The 16364-nt window shown below is 44.1% G+C and overlaps 1 protein-coding gene across 5 annotated transcripts in view; it reads left to right on the top strand.

The window, feature by feature from the left end:
- Sh3kbp1 (SH3 domain containing kinase binding protein 1) overlaps positions 1–16364 on the top strand; it is a 336874-nt gene that overhangs the window by 283464 nt on the left and 37046 nt on the right. For 4 of the 5 annotated variants that reach the window (XM_050164355.1, XM_050164352.1, XM_050164354.1 and 1 more), the window contains 2 exons: positions 2682–2762; positions 5348–5507. In XM_050164355.1, coding sequence (XP_050020312.1) covers positions 2682–2762; positions 5348–5507 — 241 coding nt within the window. The remainder of the gene's footprint in view (positions 1–2681; positions 2763–5347; positions 5508–16364) is intronic. The other variant, XM_050164353.1, reaches the window with a different exon arrangement.

Genomic DNA, 16364 nt, shown 5'->3' with positions numbered 1-16364 from the left:
AACTCTTCCTTATAACAGTCACAATTAATTGTGGGGAGAAATTCCTTTGTGGATGACTCTTTAAGTAGTTTTAAAACAAACTGAAGACAGAAAGGGACAAGGGGAGATATAAATACAATCAAAATACATGGCATGCATGTCTGAAAGTGTCACAAGGAAGCCCATTATATTAGGCAAAGAACACAAGCTCATATATGTGTGTATGTACATATTAATTTTAGCAAGAAACAACTAAAACAAAATTAAGTTTTTTTTTAATTTTTTAAAAAGCCTACAATTATGATATATCTTATAGCATATAATATATGAATAGATGTAAATTGCTAGATTTTATTTTTTCATACATTTATTAAGAAGTGTTTTGTTTTGTAAAGAAAGGGCCTCTCACCCTAGCCCTGGGTGACCTGAAACTCACATGAAGTTCTTTCAGGCTGACTTCCAACTAAAAAGTGATTTTTCTAAAAACGTATTTGTTGAGGGTACCACCAATTTGGAGGGAAAAATCTATTTAAGGTTAAACTTCTTTCCAATTTATTTTTATCTAATTGAGAATTACAGATATTGACCCCTAGAATTGGGTGTTAATTGTATCTCTTATTCTACCCCATTCCCCCCGACATTGAACAGTTTCATTTTGCCCCCTAGTGGTTCTGACTACATAAATATTTGGTTGTGCTAAGTTTAAAACAGACCGGTTGCATATTTTGCCCTGAAGATCCTTTTTCCTCGAGGCCTTAGTGATCAAGTGGAGCCCAAGGCATTGAACTGAAATGGCAGTTTGAGGCTTGGGCAGCCTAGAATAGAGAAAGTAGGACCAGATTCTTGGAGATAGTAGAATCGTCGTTAGAAACGAGACTGTATGGTAGCATGGTAGAGAAATTCTTTTTGAAATAGTTTTATCAGCATTGGTGGTGAATTTCTGCCAGGTAACATTTCATCTTCCTTCTCTTTTCTGCGGAAGTAGCTTGATAATTGCTTTGTAATGCAGAAATACATAGACATTCATATTTCCATCATCACCTTTCTTTTACCAAAAGAGCCCAATTATGTAAATGACATAGATCCGAAACAGTGTTTAATGTATAGTAAGACATTACAGGGAGTCACATGGATTATATGTTCAATGCAGTGTTAATTTTTTAACCCCTTGAGGCCTCATAATTCTGATTTCAATACCTAAGACCCATCCATTGGGCCAGCCAGGCAGAGTATCAGGTACTCTTCCAAGTCTGTCACAAGAGTACTTTGGATGGTTTTGTGCTTTAACTAGCTCCCAGTGCTCTTATATGCCTGAAGGCAGCAGCACTGATGAGGACCTCAGGTGAGGGAATAGTGGCAGGCCGCAAGAGTAAAGAAGAAATGTAAAGTGGTATATTGGGAAACATATAATACTTGAAGAATTCACACAGAGAGAAAGAATTCAGGGAAAACCACTGTAACATAACTGCATGTTCCTCAAAATTATGTTCTAGATACTATTGCTCTGTGACAAACCACTCCAAATTTAGTGGCATAAAATAGCAAATCTTTATAGAGCCATAGATTCTGTGGGCGAAGAATGTGAACAGAGCATGACCAAAATGGTTAGTTTCTATTCCATCCGGCCTGAGACAGTGGCTGGGACAACTGAACTAGTGGAGGCTGGAATATCCACCTGAAAGATGGCTGCTTCGCACACACGTGTTGCTCGCTCTGTCAGGAGTGCCCGGAAGATGGGGCTTGGCTGGGGCTGCAGGCCAGAGGGCGTATGCATGGCTTCTCCAGGGTAGTTGACCTCTATACATGAATGTCCACTATTCAATATATATACAATAAAGTGTAAGCTAGATGACGTCATATAACTTAGCGTTGGAAATAGCATGGAATTAGTTCAACTATTGCTCAAAGCATCCACAAGGTTGCCCCCATTCTGGCTAAGGGAATATAGACTTCACCTTATGTTGCAAGGTCTATCAAACAATTCTAGGCCATACTTTTAGTCTATTACAAGATGCAGTACAGATCCTTGTGAAACCTGTTCTTGTTATGATTTCCTATTTATGTGTTTTAATGAGTAAATTATTTCTACACATTCTGCATGCCTACTCCATTATATCTTTTGACTTTTAATGTTCAAGGAAACAAAGTGTAGATACTTAGAAAAGATTAATGATGTTTTATTAATGAAATACTTACAGTTATGCAAACATTTATTTATTTATTTGGGTTTTTTTTTTTTTTTTTTGAGACAAGGTTTCTCTGTGTAACAGTTCTAGCTGTCTTGGAACTCGCTTTGTACCCCAGACTAATGTCCAACGTATAAGAGAGATGCCTGCCTCTGCCTCCCAAGTGCTAGAATTAAAGGCATGCCTCACAATGCCTGACTTGCAATTTTTTTAAAACAGTCTTACTATATATCTGTAGTTGGCCTTCAACTTGTAGTGATCACTTATAGTTAGTTACCCTGCCTCCAGAGTGCCAGGTTTATAGGCAGCACACGTGGCTATGCCAGCCAGTTTCATGACAATGAGGTGGAAATGAGTTCCGCTCTGTTTCTGAGCAACTAATGTCTGTATATCACAAGCAACCATCTCAGGGACGAAAATGGATTTCCTATGCTGTGCTTGATAAATATTTCAATGTAATTATGTCAACTACATAGAGAAAACATTTTCTGATTGCAATTAGCTTTTCCCTTCTAGGTACCACAGAGAGAAAACACGAAATTAAAAAGATACCCCCTGAAAGACCAGAGACACTTCCAAACAGAACAGAAGAGAAAGGTATGAGATCAATTCTTCATTGGCATGTGTAGAACAATAAGCAATGAAGCTGTCTGTCACAGCGCTAGTTCTGATAACCCGCCCACACAATTTGCTTTTTCTTAGGAATATGGTGATTACTGGTTTGTTTGGATTGCTTCCAAACGTATCATTTTGAGGGAAATATAACTGAGCAGTGTGGCACTTTATAGGACAGAATTGCTCTTCAAATCAAAACCAACCAGCTCAGGGCTCTTCCATGATGTGTCTACCATTGCCACCTTCCCTGTGCCCCAAACTTGGTTGTCTTTAAGTTCATCAAGGGCCCTGCATGTATCTGATGTTCTTCATCTAGTCCTTCCACCTTTTTCAATGTCTTTGGGGGCATTGATAAGTTGCACCATTGATATGTTGTCTTGGCTTGCTGAAATTCCCATCCAGACAGATAAAAGCCCTCATCTTTGGTTACTGCTGGGCCCTTGACTCTGGCTAATAGCATTACAGACACATGTTCCTGGTCAAGAATATTGGAGGGGAGCCAGGCGGTGGTGGCGCAGGCCTTTAATACCAGCACTCGGCAGGCAGAGGCAGGCGGATCTCTGTGAGTTCGAGGCCAGCCTGGTCTACAAGAGCTAGTTCCAGGACAGGAACCAAAAAGCTACGGAGAAACCCTGTCTCGAAAAAAATCAAAAAAAAAAAAAAAAAAGAATATTGGAGGGGAGTCGGGAAAAACAACTCAGTTTCAGAGTCTCCAGAGAAAGTTCAGAAATTCCATTGGCAGAGAAGTCTCTTAAAACCTTATACAGTCAGGTTTATAAATGTGTTTGATTCCCATCATCCGGGGTATCTTTTCCAAAGAAATCTGCATGCCATGGAAGGGTTCCTAGTCCTAGGTTCCCAACTTTTGATTGATCACACATTTTTATGGGAAAGTGCTATATTATTATGAACAGGAAGCCAAGCAAGTTCCATTTTAAAAAGCAGTTATTTTGAAGTCACAAGAGAAATGCTGTATTAATGAATATAATTATCTGGAGGTGCTCCTCGGTGGCCTCATGAAATTTTATTGTGGAATTTAATATTTCACATCAGCTTGCTGAAAGTTTTGCCAACATTGTAAGCTATTAAGGCTCTATGCCTCTTTCTTTCTTGCTAATCAGGTAAAATCTGAGTCATTAGAACCTCATTGTGAAGGCCAAGTCTGTGTTAGAAATCAATGGAAAAAATTGCTATTCAGTGTATGCCCTATCAACAGCTCTTGGCTAAAAGCATGTGTTGTGAACCAACTAAACACTACCCCCTGTCCTCATGGGAGACTCTACTCCCTGCAGCCTAGCTGGGCTCTGGGATGAGGATACTTCCTCCCTTGTCCCATGCTGACTAACTTATAGATGGATATGTGAGAAGCCATTCTCCTTGGCTGACCATGTAACCACACAGCCCTCACTCTTCCTCTCACAGAGTCTTTATCCTATGCCACAGAGTCAGAGAGGCAGAAGTCCTAGCCAGAAGCAATAGGACCTTAAGGGAACCAGTGTCTGAGTCTTAGCATCCCTGTGATGCCACCAAGATCCATACCATGTCATCCCGCAAGTCACGACATTCCTGTCCTGATTCTGTTCCTGTTGCAAGCCAGGGAGTTAGCCCTCCTTACCATTTAGCTTAGCCCCTCCTTTTCTGGCCCTAGTGTGCCAGAAAGTTCTTATCATTTCTGGTTGGGTGTGTTTTCCTTTAGAAAAACAGAGAAGGCAAGCCAGTGGTGCCTGCGTAGGACCTAAGGAGGTACCTAAAGTTATTGCCACTTATTCTGAGCTCCCAAACAACATGTTTCATGTCTGTGCTTGCCAGTGAGACACTGGTGTTCTTAGGGATTGCATACAAACAAATACAGGAATTTTACCTATCCTTCCATAGGCCTCACACACAGAAGTTCAGTCTTCATCAGTAAGGTTATAGGTTCTTGCTTTTTGCAGTATACACAAGGATACACAAGGCAAGGCTAGTTGGGGGATGGGAAAATTGAAGCTGTCGTTGTACACCACTCAGTTGCACTACTTACTGGATCTGGATTTGAACTCACTCTGATAGTTCCTTGACTCCAAAAGTGGAGTCTAAAATCTGAGAAGACCCCCTTCCAAGTTCAAAATCTGCACAAAGGTCCCTGAGCAAGCTAGTCTCTGAATAGTTTCCTCCCTTATTGGCTGATGATCTTAGCGTTTAATCAGGCTCATTTTTTCTGTGCACCCAGCAAAAGATCGTGTGGGCCATATGGTAAACCCATCCGCTAGCTGTTGAGCATCACTTGGATGCCAGCCCTGCACAGGCTCTTAGGGAAATGTTTGAGCCAGGCTTTAAAGGGTGAGCAGGAGCTGGTTTAGGGTCAGTGGCTGAAGGACTAGCACCAGCAAGAGTACAGGAAGAGGGGGACAGGGAATTCTGGCTTTTCCTACGTTGACTATGAGTAAATGGTACTCTTTGCTATCAGAAATGGTATCGCTGTGCTTTCTTGTTGAAGCAGGGAATAAGCAGTCTGCATCCCAATGTTGCCACTGACATGAAGTCTATTTGTTTTCTTCATGCTTGCTTCATCAAACAATGACTTAAAGAAAGACCAGAGAGAGAGCCAAAACTGGATTTACAGAAGCCTTCTGTTCCTGCCATCCCACCGAAAAAGCCTCGGCCACCTAAGACCAATTCTCTGAACAGACCTGGTGCATTGCCCCCAAGAAGACCCGAGCGACCAGTGGGCCCACTGACGCACACCAGGTACTGCCATACTGCCATGCTCTCACCAAGGCGGGTAGGCATGGGATGAACGCAGGGAGCAGGGAAGAAACGGGAATCAAGCTTTGTTTAAAGATTCCAGCCACTCCTTTCCGGCGAGGACGTGCTTGCAAGGTGTTGGGGAACACAGTGTGGGCTTTGGGCTCAGTAGGTGGGAGCTGGGGGCACGTCATGTAGATGCTGCTCATAACAGGGCATTTTCCTGGCATTTGTTAGGACAGGCCAACTGCCTTGCAGGCTGGAGATGCAGGTGGTACACTCTCCTTCATCCCTTAGGTAACTGGCCTTTGTACACCTCACTGAAGTTATGTCTCCTAATCCTCTACCTATTCTGTGGTCCCTCAGGCTGTGCCCTGGGCTCTCTCTACTCGTCATGACACAACTTGATGTGGAACACATGACAGATTTCCTGGTGTATGTGTCTCTGAGCTCTAAGACCCTCAGAGACATGGCTACGATCACTAGCAAGTTTGTCACATCGCTGGCTAGCAGAGACATGTATTAGTAATATGAAATCAGAGACGGTCCCGTGCATTCCAGAACCGCATAGACAAGAGACTCTTGAATTCTCTCCACTGGTTCTTACCTAGAACTTTCTACTATTGCATCCATGCATAGTACACGCTGGTGTAGTGCATCAGAGCGAGTTGGTGGCCTTCAGATCCTTATCCATCTCTGCCAACACACTGAAGTCTGTTCTTGTTAGCTGTTCGCATGGTAAGCACAGAGTGCTGCTTCTGAGTTGCTGTGTTGAAAGCAGGCAGGCAGTCCTTCGGGCTTGAATCTTAGCCCACCTCATAGGCTGCTTTGTGAGTTGCTGTCTTTCTAACCTACCTTTCACTATCTGTAAGTTGAGGGTGATACTGAAATTCGCCTAGATATAATATTCAGCTATATATCACATGCTGAGAAAGTAACAGTATTTTCCTTGTCAACTATTAAGCCGTGTAAACTGCAGTAAGACAATAGTGTTTACTTGCATTTTAAAAAATTGTGGTAGAGCCCACATAACATGCAGTTTAACATCTTAACCGTTTTAAGCGCATGGTTTGAATTAAGTATATTCGCATCATTGTGCAATCATTTCCAGAACGTCCCCCCTCTTGCATAACTGTACCTCTATACCCATTAAAGAGCGACTCTCCACTGCCATCTCCCTGTAGCCCCAAAAGTCATTATTCTACTCCCTGTCTCTATGATTTTGACCCCTAGGTACTTATATAAGCAGAATCCAAGCGCATGGCTGTTTTCACTTTGCATGATGTCCTTCCTCAGTGCTCATCTGTGTTGTCAAGTGACCCATTTACTTACAATATCAAGAGCACCAAATGCCCCCCCCCAGGAACACTGACCAAATACAGAGACACCTCATGGCCTAGATGTCTGAGAGCTATCAGAAAGCAGGCAGCGGTGTTGGGTGCTGACATGTCTGTGTATGGGAGGCTGTCTGCCCAGCCGAGCACGGGCTGTGGGTATTTCCACAGCATATGAGTTAACATTCTGTAGGTGTTGTGCCAGGGTTCAATCGAACCACTGCCTCTGTGAAATGGCCCTTGTGAGAATGAATTGGATCATAACCTCCAACGTGCTGGTCAGGTCCCTATGTGTCATAACCCTCTCTTCTGATAGGTAGTAAAGAGCTCTTTGCATGCGATGAGGCCACTTGGAAGCCCCAGTAACTCGAGCAACAACCACATCAGAGGTGTGCTCATCCCAGAAGCTAACACACCAGGAGGAAAAGGTTATATAAACAGAGGTGCTTCTGGAGAGAATCTGACCTATACAAACAAAGAGAAGATGTAGAGCAGGAAACATCATCCATCACTTTATAGCTGGCAAAAGGGCAGCCAAGGCTTCATGCTGCCAAATCCCGATGGTCTTCAGGGATTACACACATCTCAATAAACTTAATAGCATGTTCTATTGCTAACATAAACATGTTCCCGCTGCTTTTTATAATGATCTAATCAAAAGAGAAGTGGTGTTCTCACTACTCCCTCCTTATCTTTGCTAGCTACCCTTGACCCTGTGACTGTGGGACAGGTGCAGCTTTGTCATCCCAGCTGAGCTTACAGGCCCAAGAGGTCACCTTCACTTCCTGCCTCTGCCTAGCTCTTCTCAGTCTCCAGTTCTCAAATCCACTTGTGAGTTAGAAGGGCAGGATACCAAGGAGGATGCACATGAGGACTATCTGTGTATATTCAGTAGTGGGAAACAAATTCTTACCATTGCTGTGCCATCAGAATAACCTGTGAAAAGACAGAGATTCTCTCAGCCCTATTCACCCTGTGGCTGCTCGGCCCCCAAGGCTTTGCACTACTGTGCAAGGGGATGGGGAGATGGAGGAAAAGCCCCAGGTTCTGGCATAGCCCATTGGAAGGAGGCTATTGGCTTCCCTGACTCAGTGGCTCTCGGACTTGAGCAAACTCCAGAATCATATAAACAATGCGGATTGGGGGGCCCCATCCCATGGTTGTGACTCGGTAGACCTGTAATAGACTTGGGAATCTGCATTTTGTTTGGGGGGGGTTGTTTTAATTTTTTTTTGAGACAGAGTGTCTTGTAGCTCAGACTGCCCTTAAACATGCTGTGGATTCAAAGATGATGCTGAACTTCTAACCCTCTTAACCTGCATCTTCCTAGTGCTGAGATCACAGACATGTGCCACCATACTTGGCTTATGTGGTGCTGGGAATTGAACCCAGAGCTTTGCGAATGCTAGGCAATTATATTACCAACTAAACCATATCCCTAATCCTGGACTTTGCATTTCTCATAGTTCCCAGGTACTGCTGCTGCTGCTGATGGTGAAGTCTACACTCCAGAACCACTGGTTTAGGTTCTCCCAAGTTGATGTTGGTCCTTTCCCATCGTCCTCTGACCACCTCCCATGCACCTGCTGATACAGCCTGATCCCTGTGCTGCCAATCAGCATGTCCTCCTCTGGAATCATTCCAGTATCTCTCACTATTTCTCTCTTCTCCAAATGCCTGATACCTCATGTTCGGCATGGTGCTGGGGCTGATACTGTGCCACTTGGGATGCACCCACCCCCGGACTCCTTTACAGGATTTAGAGCAGATCAAGAGTGTGTGTTTTGTCATTGCCACATGCCTTACGGTGTTGAGCATATGGTAGTGGCTCATTTAACGAACACTTGTTGAATGCCATAGTTCCTTAAGTGGGGGTGCGAGTGCTTAGATTTTATTCCATTTGCCTCTTCTGTGTTCCTTCCCAGCCTCTATACAAGCTCTTCAGCATGTGTTCCTTACATTCAGAGTAGCTTAGTATGTCATGGATTTTAAGAGAAAAAAAAAAAAAAAACTAGAGATCAAAGAAAATCTCACTGCCCCTCGGTACCTAATGTACATAATACTGCTTGCTGAGCAGTTCCATTAGGAAAGTGTGTCATATATTAGTCTGAGAAGTTATTTCATCTGCCAGAGCATTTGTGGTAGGAGTGTGCCAACTGCATGCAAGCAGTCTGTGCCAGTGTCCCTCTGCAGAAAGGGCACTGTGTGCTGCGTGAAACAAACCCCTGCCAAGATTTACCTGACCAGATGGCCGGCAGGCTAACAGACAGATGATTAAGCCAAAGGACACACAGTTCTCACTGGCAGGTCTTGCTAGAGAAGGAGGTATTCCAGCTTCAGCTGCTGTGTCCAGGCTGGAACTCGCCAGCAGCCAACAAGCTGCTGCCATGTGGCCCTTGCAGGAGAGCTTTCCTTCTCTTTGAACAGGAAGAAGTATCTCCAAGGAAAGGGATCTCTGTGGAAGAAGAGCATAGTCTGTGTTTACATGCGCACGCTCAACAAAAAGCACACCAAGGGCCCACTGTGTGCCAGGCACTGTTCTGGATCTTAGGGAGGGTGGGGCTCATGTGTTCCTGTTCAGTTCTCAGGCGTTCTATTCAGGGACATCAAAAGGACACCAGAAGGGCACCAGCAAAGAAGTTCGTGTCCAGTCTAAGCAAGTTGAAGCACCCTGTAAGGACGTGACACTGCCTAGTGTCTTCCTCAGATATTTGCATTCCTCGGCATTGGTAAGAAGAGTCCTCTGATTTCTAGAAAGCGCATATGTAATTTTAATATGAAAAATGACTTCCAAAACTGCTACCAGGATTAACTTTAAAATGGTGAGTGCCACGTGCAGTAGTGGCTCATGTGTAGCTCGAGCACTTGGGAAGCGGAAGCGGGAGCATCACAAGTTTCAGGCCAGTCGGGACTATGTAGTGAGACCCTAAATTAAAGAACGGGGATGCCAAAGAAAGAAAACAAATCGAGTGATGTTGGGAAAGTTCTATAGGCCACAAGTGTCTTCTCAATTTCTGGGCCTCGGTTATTATTTCATGGTGCGTTGAACTGACCCTGCTCACCTGTGCAACCCACCCAATAACAGAGGAGCTGCTGGCGACCCAATGACCATTCTGTCTACTCTCTTTTGATGCCTGGACATAAATAGATCTCAGTTAGCATGCACGGGTGTGCATGTGTATGTGTTGTGGGGTTATAAGTTTAATAGTTTCTATTACCGACTTAATAAAAATAGATTCAGAAGCATCTGTGAGAAGAGAGCCTAACGCTTTGCAGAAGGGCCCAAAAGTAAAAAGAAGAAAGTAAGGACATGATGAAAAAAGAAAATTGACATGGGCTCTACAAATTGCCTTTTGTAAAAGACAGAAAACCAGAACCTGAGGAGCAGAGCAGGTACTTGCCGTCAAAGGAAGGGAGGTAGAAGCAAGCCGGCTAGAGGTTAGACAGAAACAGGTTTGTCAATCCTCAGCAACCCAGACACCCTAAGTCATAATCAGTTTTCTTTTTCTTCTAAAGAATGAGGAAGCTAGAGAAGGACTTTTGCTCTCAGGAGAGAGATAATGGGAGGGAGGAGGGAGGAGGGAGGGAAGGGAGGGGGAAAGACACTGATTTACCTGCAACCTACTGTGAGTGCCTGTGCTCCCCATGAAAGGAGCAGGTATATCCTAAGGCATAGGTAACAGACATGGGGTCTCCATGAAAGGGAGGGAGGCACAGCTAGTAGGTGTTAGGGGAAGTCAGGCAAGCTAGGGTGAAGCGGGGAAAGTTGAAAACTGAACGGGGAGTACAGGAGTCTGTGCTCTTTGACTGTTACGGAGAGGAACCTGTCCATAGTCCACAGCGTGCAAGGCATCGGGGGAAGGAAAAGGCACTGTTGGGAATGGATCACCCAGGCGGCCGTCATGGGGAGAGGCTTAAGAGGTTGATGAAAGAAGAGGGGGAGGCTAGGGTTCTGTAAGCTAGTGTTCTCCCACATGGATAGCACTGTGTTCTGGGGCTTGATGAATCTGTGATAAATACTTAAAAGTGAGCAGACAGTGTAGACTCCAGAGGATAAGACTTCTGAAAGATGGTGAGAGGTATGATCTTGATCCTGCAATATCAGGACTTGAGAGACATAGCCTTCGGGCTCTGTCTATTATCTGGCAAAGCGAAGTTAATAGCCTCTACTTTGGCTTGTGGCTGAGAGTGTGAGGTCTATGCAGGCCATTCAGTGAGGAGGTGATGGATGTAGGGGCATTGGCTACTGGCCTCAGACTCTCAGAGGATGCTATGCTTTGACTTGGGATGTGAAAGATGTGATGCTAGAACCTGGGCGTGGGGTTGTGAGCAGAACGTCTGCTCATCTCCCAAATCTGTGTTCCTTTGTTGCTGTGGACAAAGACCTGGAGAAAACAGGAAGAAAAAAAAGAACTTATTTTGTCTCATGGCCTGGTAGGGTTATTCCATGTTGTTTGGTGCAACGTGCTTAGGCAGAACATTGTGTCAGCAGGAGTGTGGGGGCAGAGAGCTGTTTACCTCCTAATAGACAGGAAGCAGAAAGACATGAGGGGGCTGAGAATAAAAAAATAACTTTCAAAGACACACCTTCAGTGACCCATTTCATCTAGGTAGACTCCATCTTCTAATGTGACCATAGCATGCCCAAAATAGCAGTACCAGGTAGGAGGACCAAGTGTTCAACGCATGAGCCTGCGGGGCACATGTTGTACTCAAGCCGTAACACTATCCTGTGAAGGACTGGAGGCTCTGCTGAGAGGATTGGAGCTTGCGGTGGAGTTGCATTCCCCCCACCTAGAGTGATTGCAAGAGAAATAGGAGCAATGAGTGATTGATGGGCTTGGAGGCAAAGATTAAGTAAGCATTTATGTACCACACGTAACTAAGTGCTTAGAGAATAGTAGTTCTATCTCTTGAGACCGACTTACCAGCATAAAAGTTATGTTTTTGTCAGATTGACTAAGGCATGCTGGTTGTTTATGCACCTAGATTACAACTCAGCAGGAAATAAGCCCCTAGGTACTGATTGGTATGGGGTATATAGTCCCTGTGTCTACCAGAAAAAAAGCATCAAGAAGACCCCCTTTGGTATAAGTGAACCAATAGATTTAAGTGCACCTATTGATTACAAAGGAAGAACAAAGACTGGTGAATGAGTACATGTAAGTGTTCCCTGCATTGGCCTGCAAGATGTGCATGAGGGTACTTATATCATCATTTAGAGTTTGCATTGCTTAAGTGCTTTGTTTTGAAAATTTGTAATGATGCTTTACATGACTGTTTTAGTACTTTTCTCCTTTTCTACAAGTTGAGATGAAGGATTCTCTCTTAAAATTTTATTTTTCAATTAACTTTATGTGTATCCATGTGTGTTTGTGTGGGGGTATTCTTTTTTTTATTTATTAAAGATTTCTGTCTCTTCCCCACCGCCGCCTCCCCTTTTCCTCCCCCTCCCCCAATCAAGTCCCCCTCCCTTGTCAGCCCAAAGAGCAATCAGGATTCCCTGCCCTGTGGGAAGTCCAAGGACCACCCACCTCCATCCAGGTCTAGTAAGGTGAGCATCCAAACTGCCTAGGCTCCCACAAAACCAATAGGTGCAGTAGGATCAAAAACCCAGTGCCAATGTTCTTGAGTTCTCAGTAGTCCTCATTGTCCACTATGTTCAGCTAGACCGGTTTTAACCCAGGCTTTTTCAGACCCAGGCCAGCTGGCCTTGGTGAGTTCCCGATAGAACATCCCCATTGTCTCAGTGTGTGGGTGCACCTCTTGCGGTCCTCAGTTCCTTGCTCGTGCTCTCTCTCCTTCTGCTCCTGATTTGGACCTTGTGTGGGGGTATTCTAACTAGTTTCCTAAAAAATTTTTTTATTAAGCTATATATTTTTCTCTGCTCCCTTCCCTTCCTATCCCCTCCCTTCCCTTCTACCCTCTCCCATGGTCCCCATGCTCCCAATTTACTCAGGAGATCTTGTCTTTTTCTACTTCCCACGAAGATTAGATCCATGTATATCTCTCTTAGGGTCCTCATTGTTGTCTAGGTTCTCTGGGATTATGAATTGTAGGCTGGTTTTCTTTGCTTCGTGACTAAAAGCCACTTATGAGTGACTAATATATGAGTGACTAATATTATATTTGTCTTTGGGTCTGAGTTACCCCACTCAATATGATGTTTTCTAGATCCATCCAGTTGCCCACAAATTTCAAGATGTCACATTTTTTTCTGCTATGTAGTACTCCATTATGTAAATGTACCACATTTTCCTTATCCATTCTTTGGTCGAGGGGCATTTAGGTATTTCCAGGTTCTGGCTATGGCAATCAATGCTGCTATGAACATAGTTGAACACATGACCTTGTGGTACAATTGAGCATCCTTTGGGTATATTCCCAAAAGTGGTATTGCTGAGTCTTGAGGAAGGTTGTTTCCTATTTTTCTGAGAAATCACCATACTGATATCCAAAGGAGCAGTACCAGTTTGTGTAACATGAGGGCCTGCTTGTTGGGGTTTCTGTCCTGCCCAGTTCCCATAGCCCATAAATCCCAAAGAAAATCACACAGAGATCTCCATAAGTTATAAAGCTGATTGGTCCATTAGCTCAGGGTTCTTATTTACTCTTATAACTTATATTAACCCATTATTCTTATCTATGTTAGCCACATGGCTCAGTACCTTTTTCAGCAGGGCAGGTCACACCCTGCTTCTTCAGTGTCTGGACAGGACTGCAGAAAGTGCTTCCTTCTTCCCAGAATACTCCTGTTCTCATTGCCCTGCCTCTACTTCCTGTCTGGTTTTCCTGCCTATACTTCCTGCCTAGCTACTGGCCAGTCAACATTTATTTAAAACATAATTGACAGAATATAAACAATTGTCCCACACCAAGTTTGCAGTCCCACCAGCAGTGGAGGAATATTCCCTTTATGCCACATCCTCTCTAGCATAAGTTGTCATCAGTGTTTTTTATCTTGGCCATTCTTACAGGTGTAAGATGGAATCTCAGAGTTGTTCTGATTTGCATTTCTCTGATGACTAAGGATGTTGAACATTTCCTTAAATGTCTTTCAGCCATTTTATATTCCTCTGTTGAGAGTTCTCTGCTTAGGTGTATACCCCAATTTTTATTGGATTTTTGTTCTTTAGGTGACCAATTTCTTGAGTTCTTTGTATACTTTGGATATCAGCCCTCTGTCTGATATGGGGTTGGTGAAGATCTTTTCCCATTCTATAGGCTGCCATTTTGTCTTATTGACTGTGTCCTTAGCTTTACAGAAGCTTTTCAGTTTCAGGAGGTCCTATTTATTAATTGTTTCTCTCAGTATCTGTACTATTTTGGTTATATTTAGGAAGCAGTCTCCTGTGTCAATGTATTCAAGTGTATTTCCTACTTTCTTTTCTATTAGCTTCAGTATATCTGGCTCTATCTTGGGGTCTTTGATCCATTTGGACTTGAGTTTTGTGTATGGTGATAGATATGGGTCTCTTTTTATTCTTCTACATCTTGATATCCAGTTATGTCATATGCTGACTAGTTTTATGTCAATGTGACATGAACTAGAGTCACTTTAGATTCAAGAACCTAAAGTAAGAAAATGTTCCAACCAGACTGGCCTGTGGTGCATTTTCTTGTTTGATGATTGAGGTGGGAGGACCAGTTTACTGTACACTATGCCACCTGTGGGCAATTAGTCCTGAGTGTTCTAGGAAAGACAGCTCAACAAGCCTTGGGGAGTCAACCAGTAAGCAGCAATTCTCTACAGCTTCTGCCGTGATTTCCCTCAATTATGAACTAAAAGCTATAAGGCAAAATAAACCCTTTCCTCTCCAAGTTCCTGAGGGGAGGTATGGAGAGCATTTTTATTTTTAATTTTATGTGCATGGTTGTATTGCCTGCACATACGTCTGGGCACCATGTGTGTGCAGCAGCCACAGAAGCCAGAAGAGGGCGTTGAATCCCCTGGCACTGAAGACAGAGGGTTGTCATCCTCACTATGGGTACTGGGAATAGAGACCAGGTGTTCTAGTGCTCTTAACTTCTGAATCATCTCTCTAGCTTTGTGTACAGTTTAAAGAAGTCACTGTACTTTAGACCCTAACTCCTAGCATGAAAACTTTAGAGATAGCACCACATCTATTTGCATTTCTCCCTCCTTTGAATAGAAGAGTTTTCTCATATAGTGGAAAGCAGGTCATTTCTGGAACCCCTTGAGGAGCTAGAAACATGTACCCCCACAGACAGCAGATCAGAAAGCCACCAGGGAGTCAAAGCACATAGTATCCCCTAGAAACAGTGACAGTGTCAGGAAGAGGAGGCTGGGAATGGAGGGGACAGTGAACACATAATGCAGAAGAGCACCAGCAGGTTGAAGGGAAGCCTCTCATGCTGGGGGTTTGTCGATGTTACGTGCTGACCAAATTGCATTTGTATTTGCACTCTTCTCTCTTTCCACCCACACGTACAGTGCAATTGATTTGCTGCAGCAAAATCCAGAAGTAGTGACAGGGTTTAGCCCTGACTGGGCCACATTGATTTTCCTGTCACTGGGTGGCCAGAATAGGGCAGGAAACACTAGGAGGTATCAGCTCCTCCCAGTGCCATTTGGTTTCTAGCATGCTATCTTTTTACTGCTCTTCCTCTTAAGTGGCACCCTCCAGACTGTCCTCACAGTCGCTCAATCATGAGTTCTCTCTCCTCCTGACACTGACAAGAGCTGGGCCCAGCTTCTTTCAAGACCCCCATTTGCCTTTGAAACACCAAGATGTGGAAGTAGAAATGAAATCTGCGGGTGACATCATTCCCTCGCCCTTCTGGGGGTGCTGGGCTCTGGAGGGGGAGGCCTACTTGCAGGTGTCCTTACAGAGTCTGTACAAAGCATAGAGATTAGGAGAGAAATTGAGTGAGAAATGTCCTATCACCTTCCAGCATGCCTTCACCTCCTATAAATAGCAGAGCTTGCTTGTGTTCATTGGGGTGAAGACATGCATTGTAAGAAAGCTGCCAGCAAAATCACTCTGGTTCTTGTGTCCCTGGCATTACTTGAGCAGTCCCATAATTCACTGGGACTACTTTCTGAATCCTGAAGTCTGTGGTGCCTGGGACATGTTTTGTCTATAAGATGGTTATGTGGAGACTCCAAGATCTCAGCATGGCACTTTTCTGGGAAAGGGCAGAAAGCCCTTTCAAACAATGAATAAAGGAAACCCGTTTTGCCCCTACTTGATGGAAGGTTCCTCCTCCAGGGCTTGCTATATTGTGGGGCAGAATGCTCCTAGATGCTCTCCACATTTGCTGTCTTCACACATGTTGTAAGTCCCCTTTCAGTTACTCCTCTGAAAGAGAAAGCCCCTCAAGAATAAAATACACGAATGTGGAGAGGACCCTTTGTATTATATCACCATCTCAAGCATGATAGAAAAGACAAAGCTAGGCATCAGCAATCTCTATCTGGTTCCTGCTCTGCTGTCCATCAGCTTCCAGGCCTTGTGCCCATCCATTGCGCCCTCTGCACAGAGAAATTCAGGCAGAGGCCTGT

Source organism: Alexandromys fortis, unplaced genomic scaffold (assembly GCF_014885135.2).
Source record: "Alexandromys fortis isolate MF-2015 unplaced genomic scaffold, M_Fortis_MF-2015_v1.1 scaffold_147, whole genome shotgun sequence".
Classification (NCBI taxonomy): domain Eukaryota; kingdom Metazoa; phylum Chordata; class Mammalia; order Rodentia; family Cricetidae; genus Alexandromys; species Alexandromys fortis.
The sequence above is the reverse complement of the archived record's forward strand: the minus strand, read 5'-3'. Positions and strand labels throughout refer to the sequence as shown.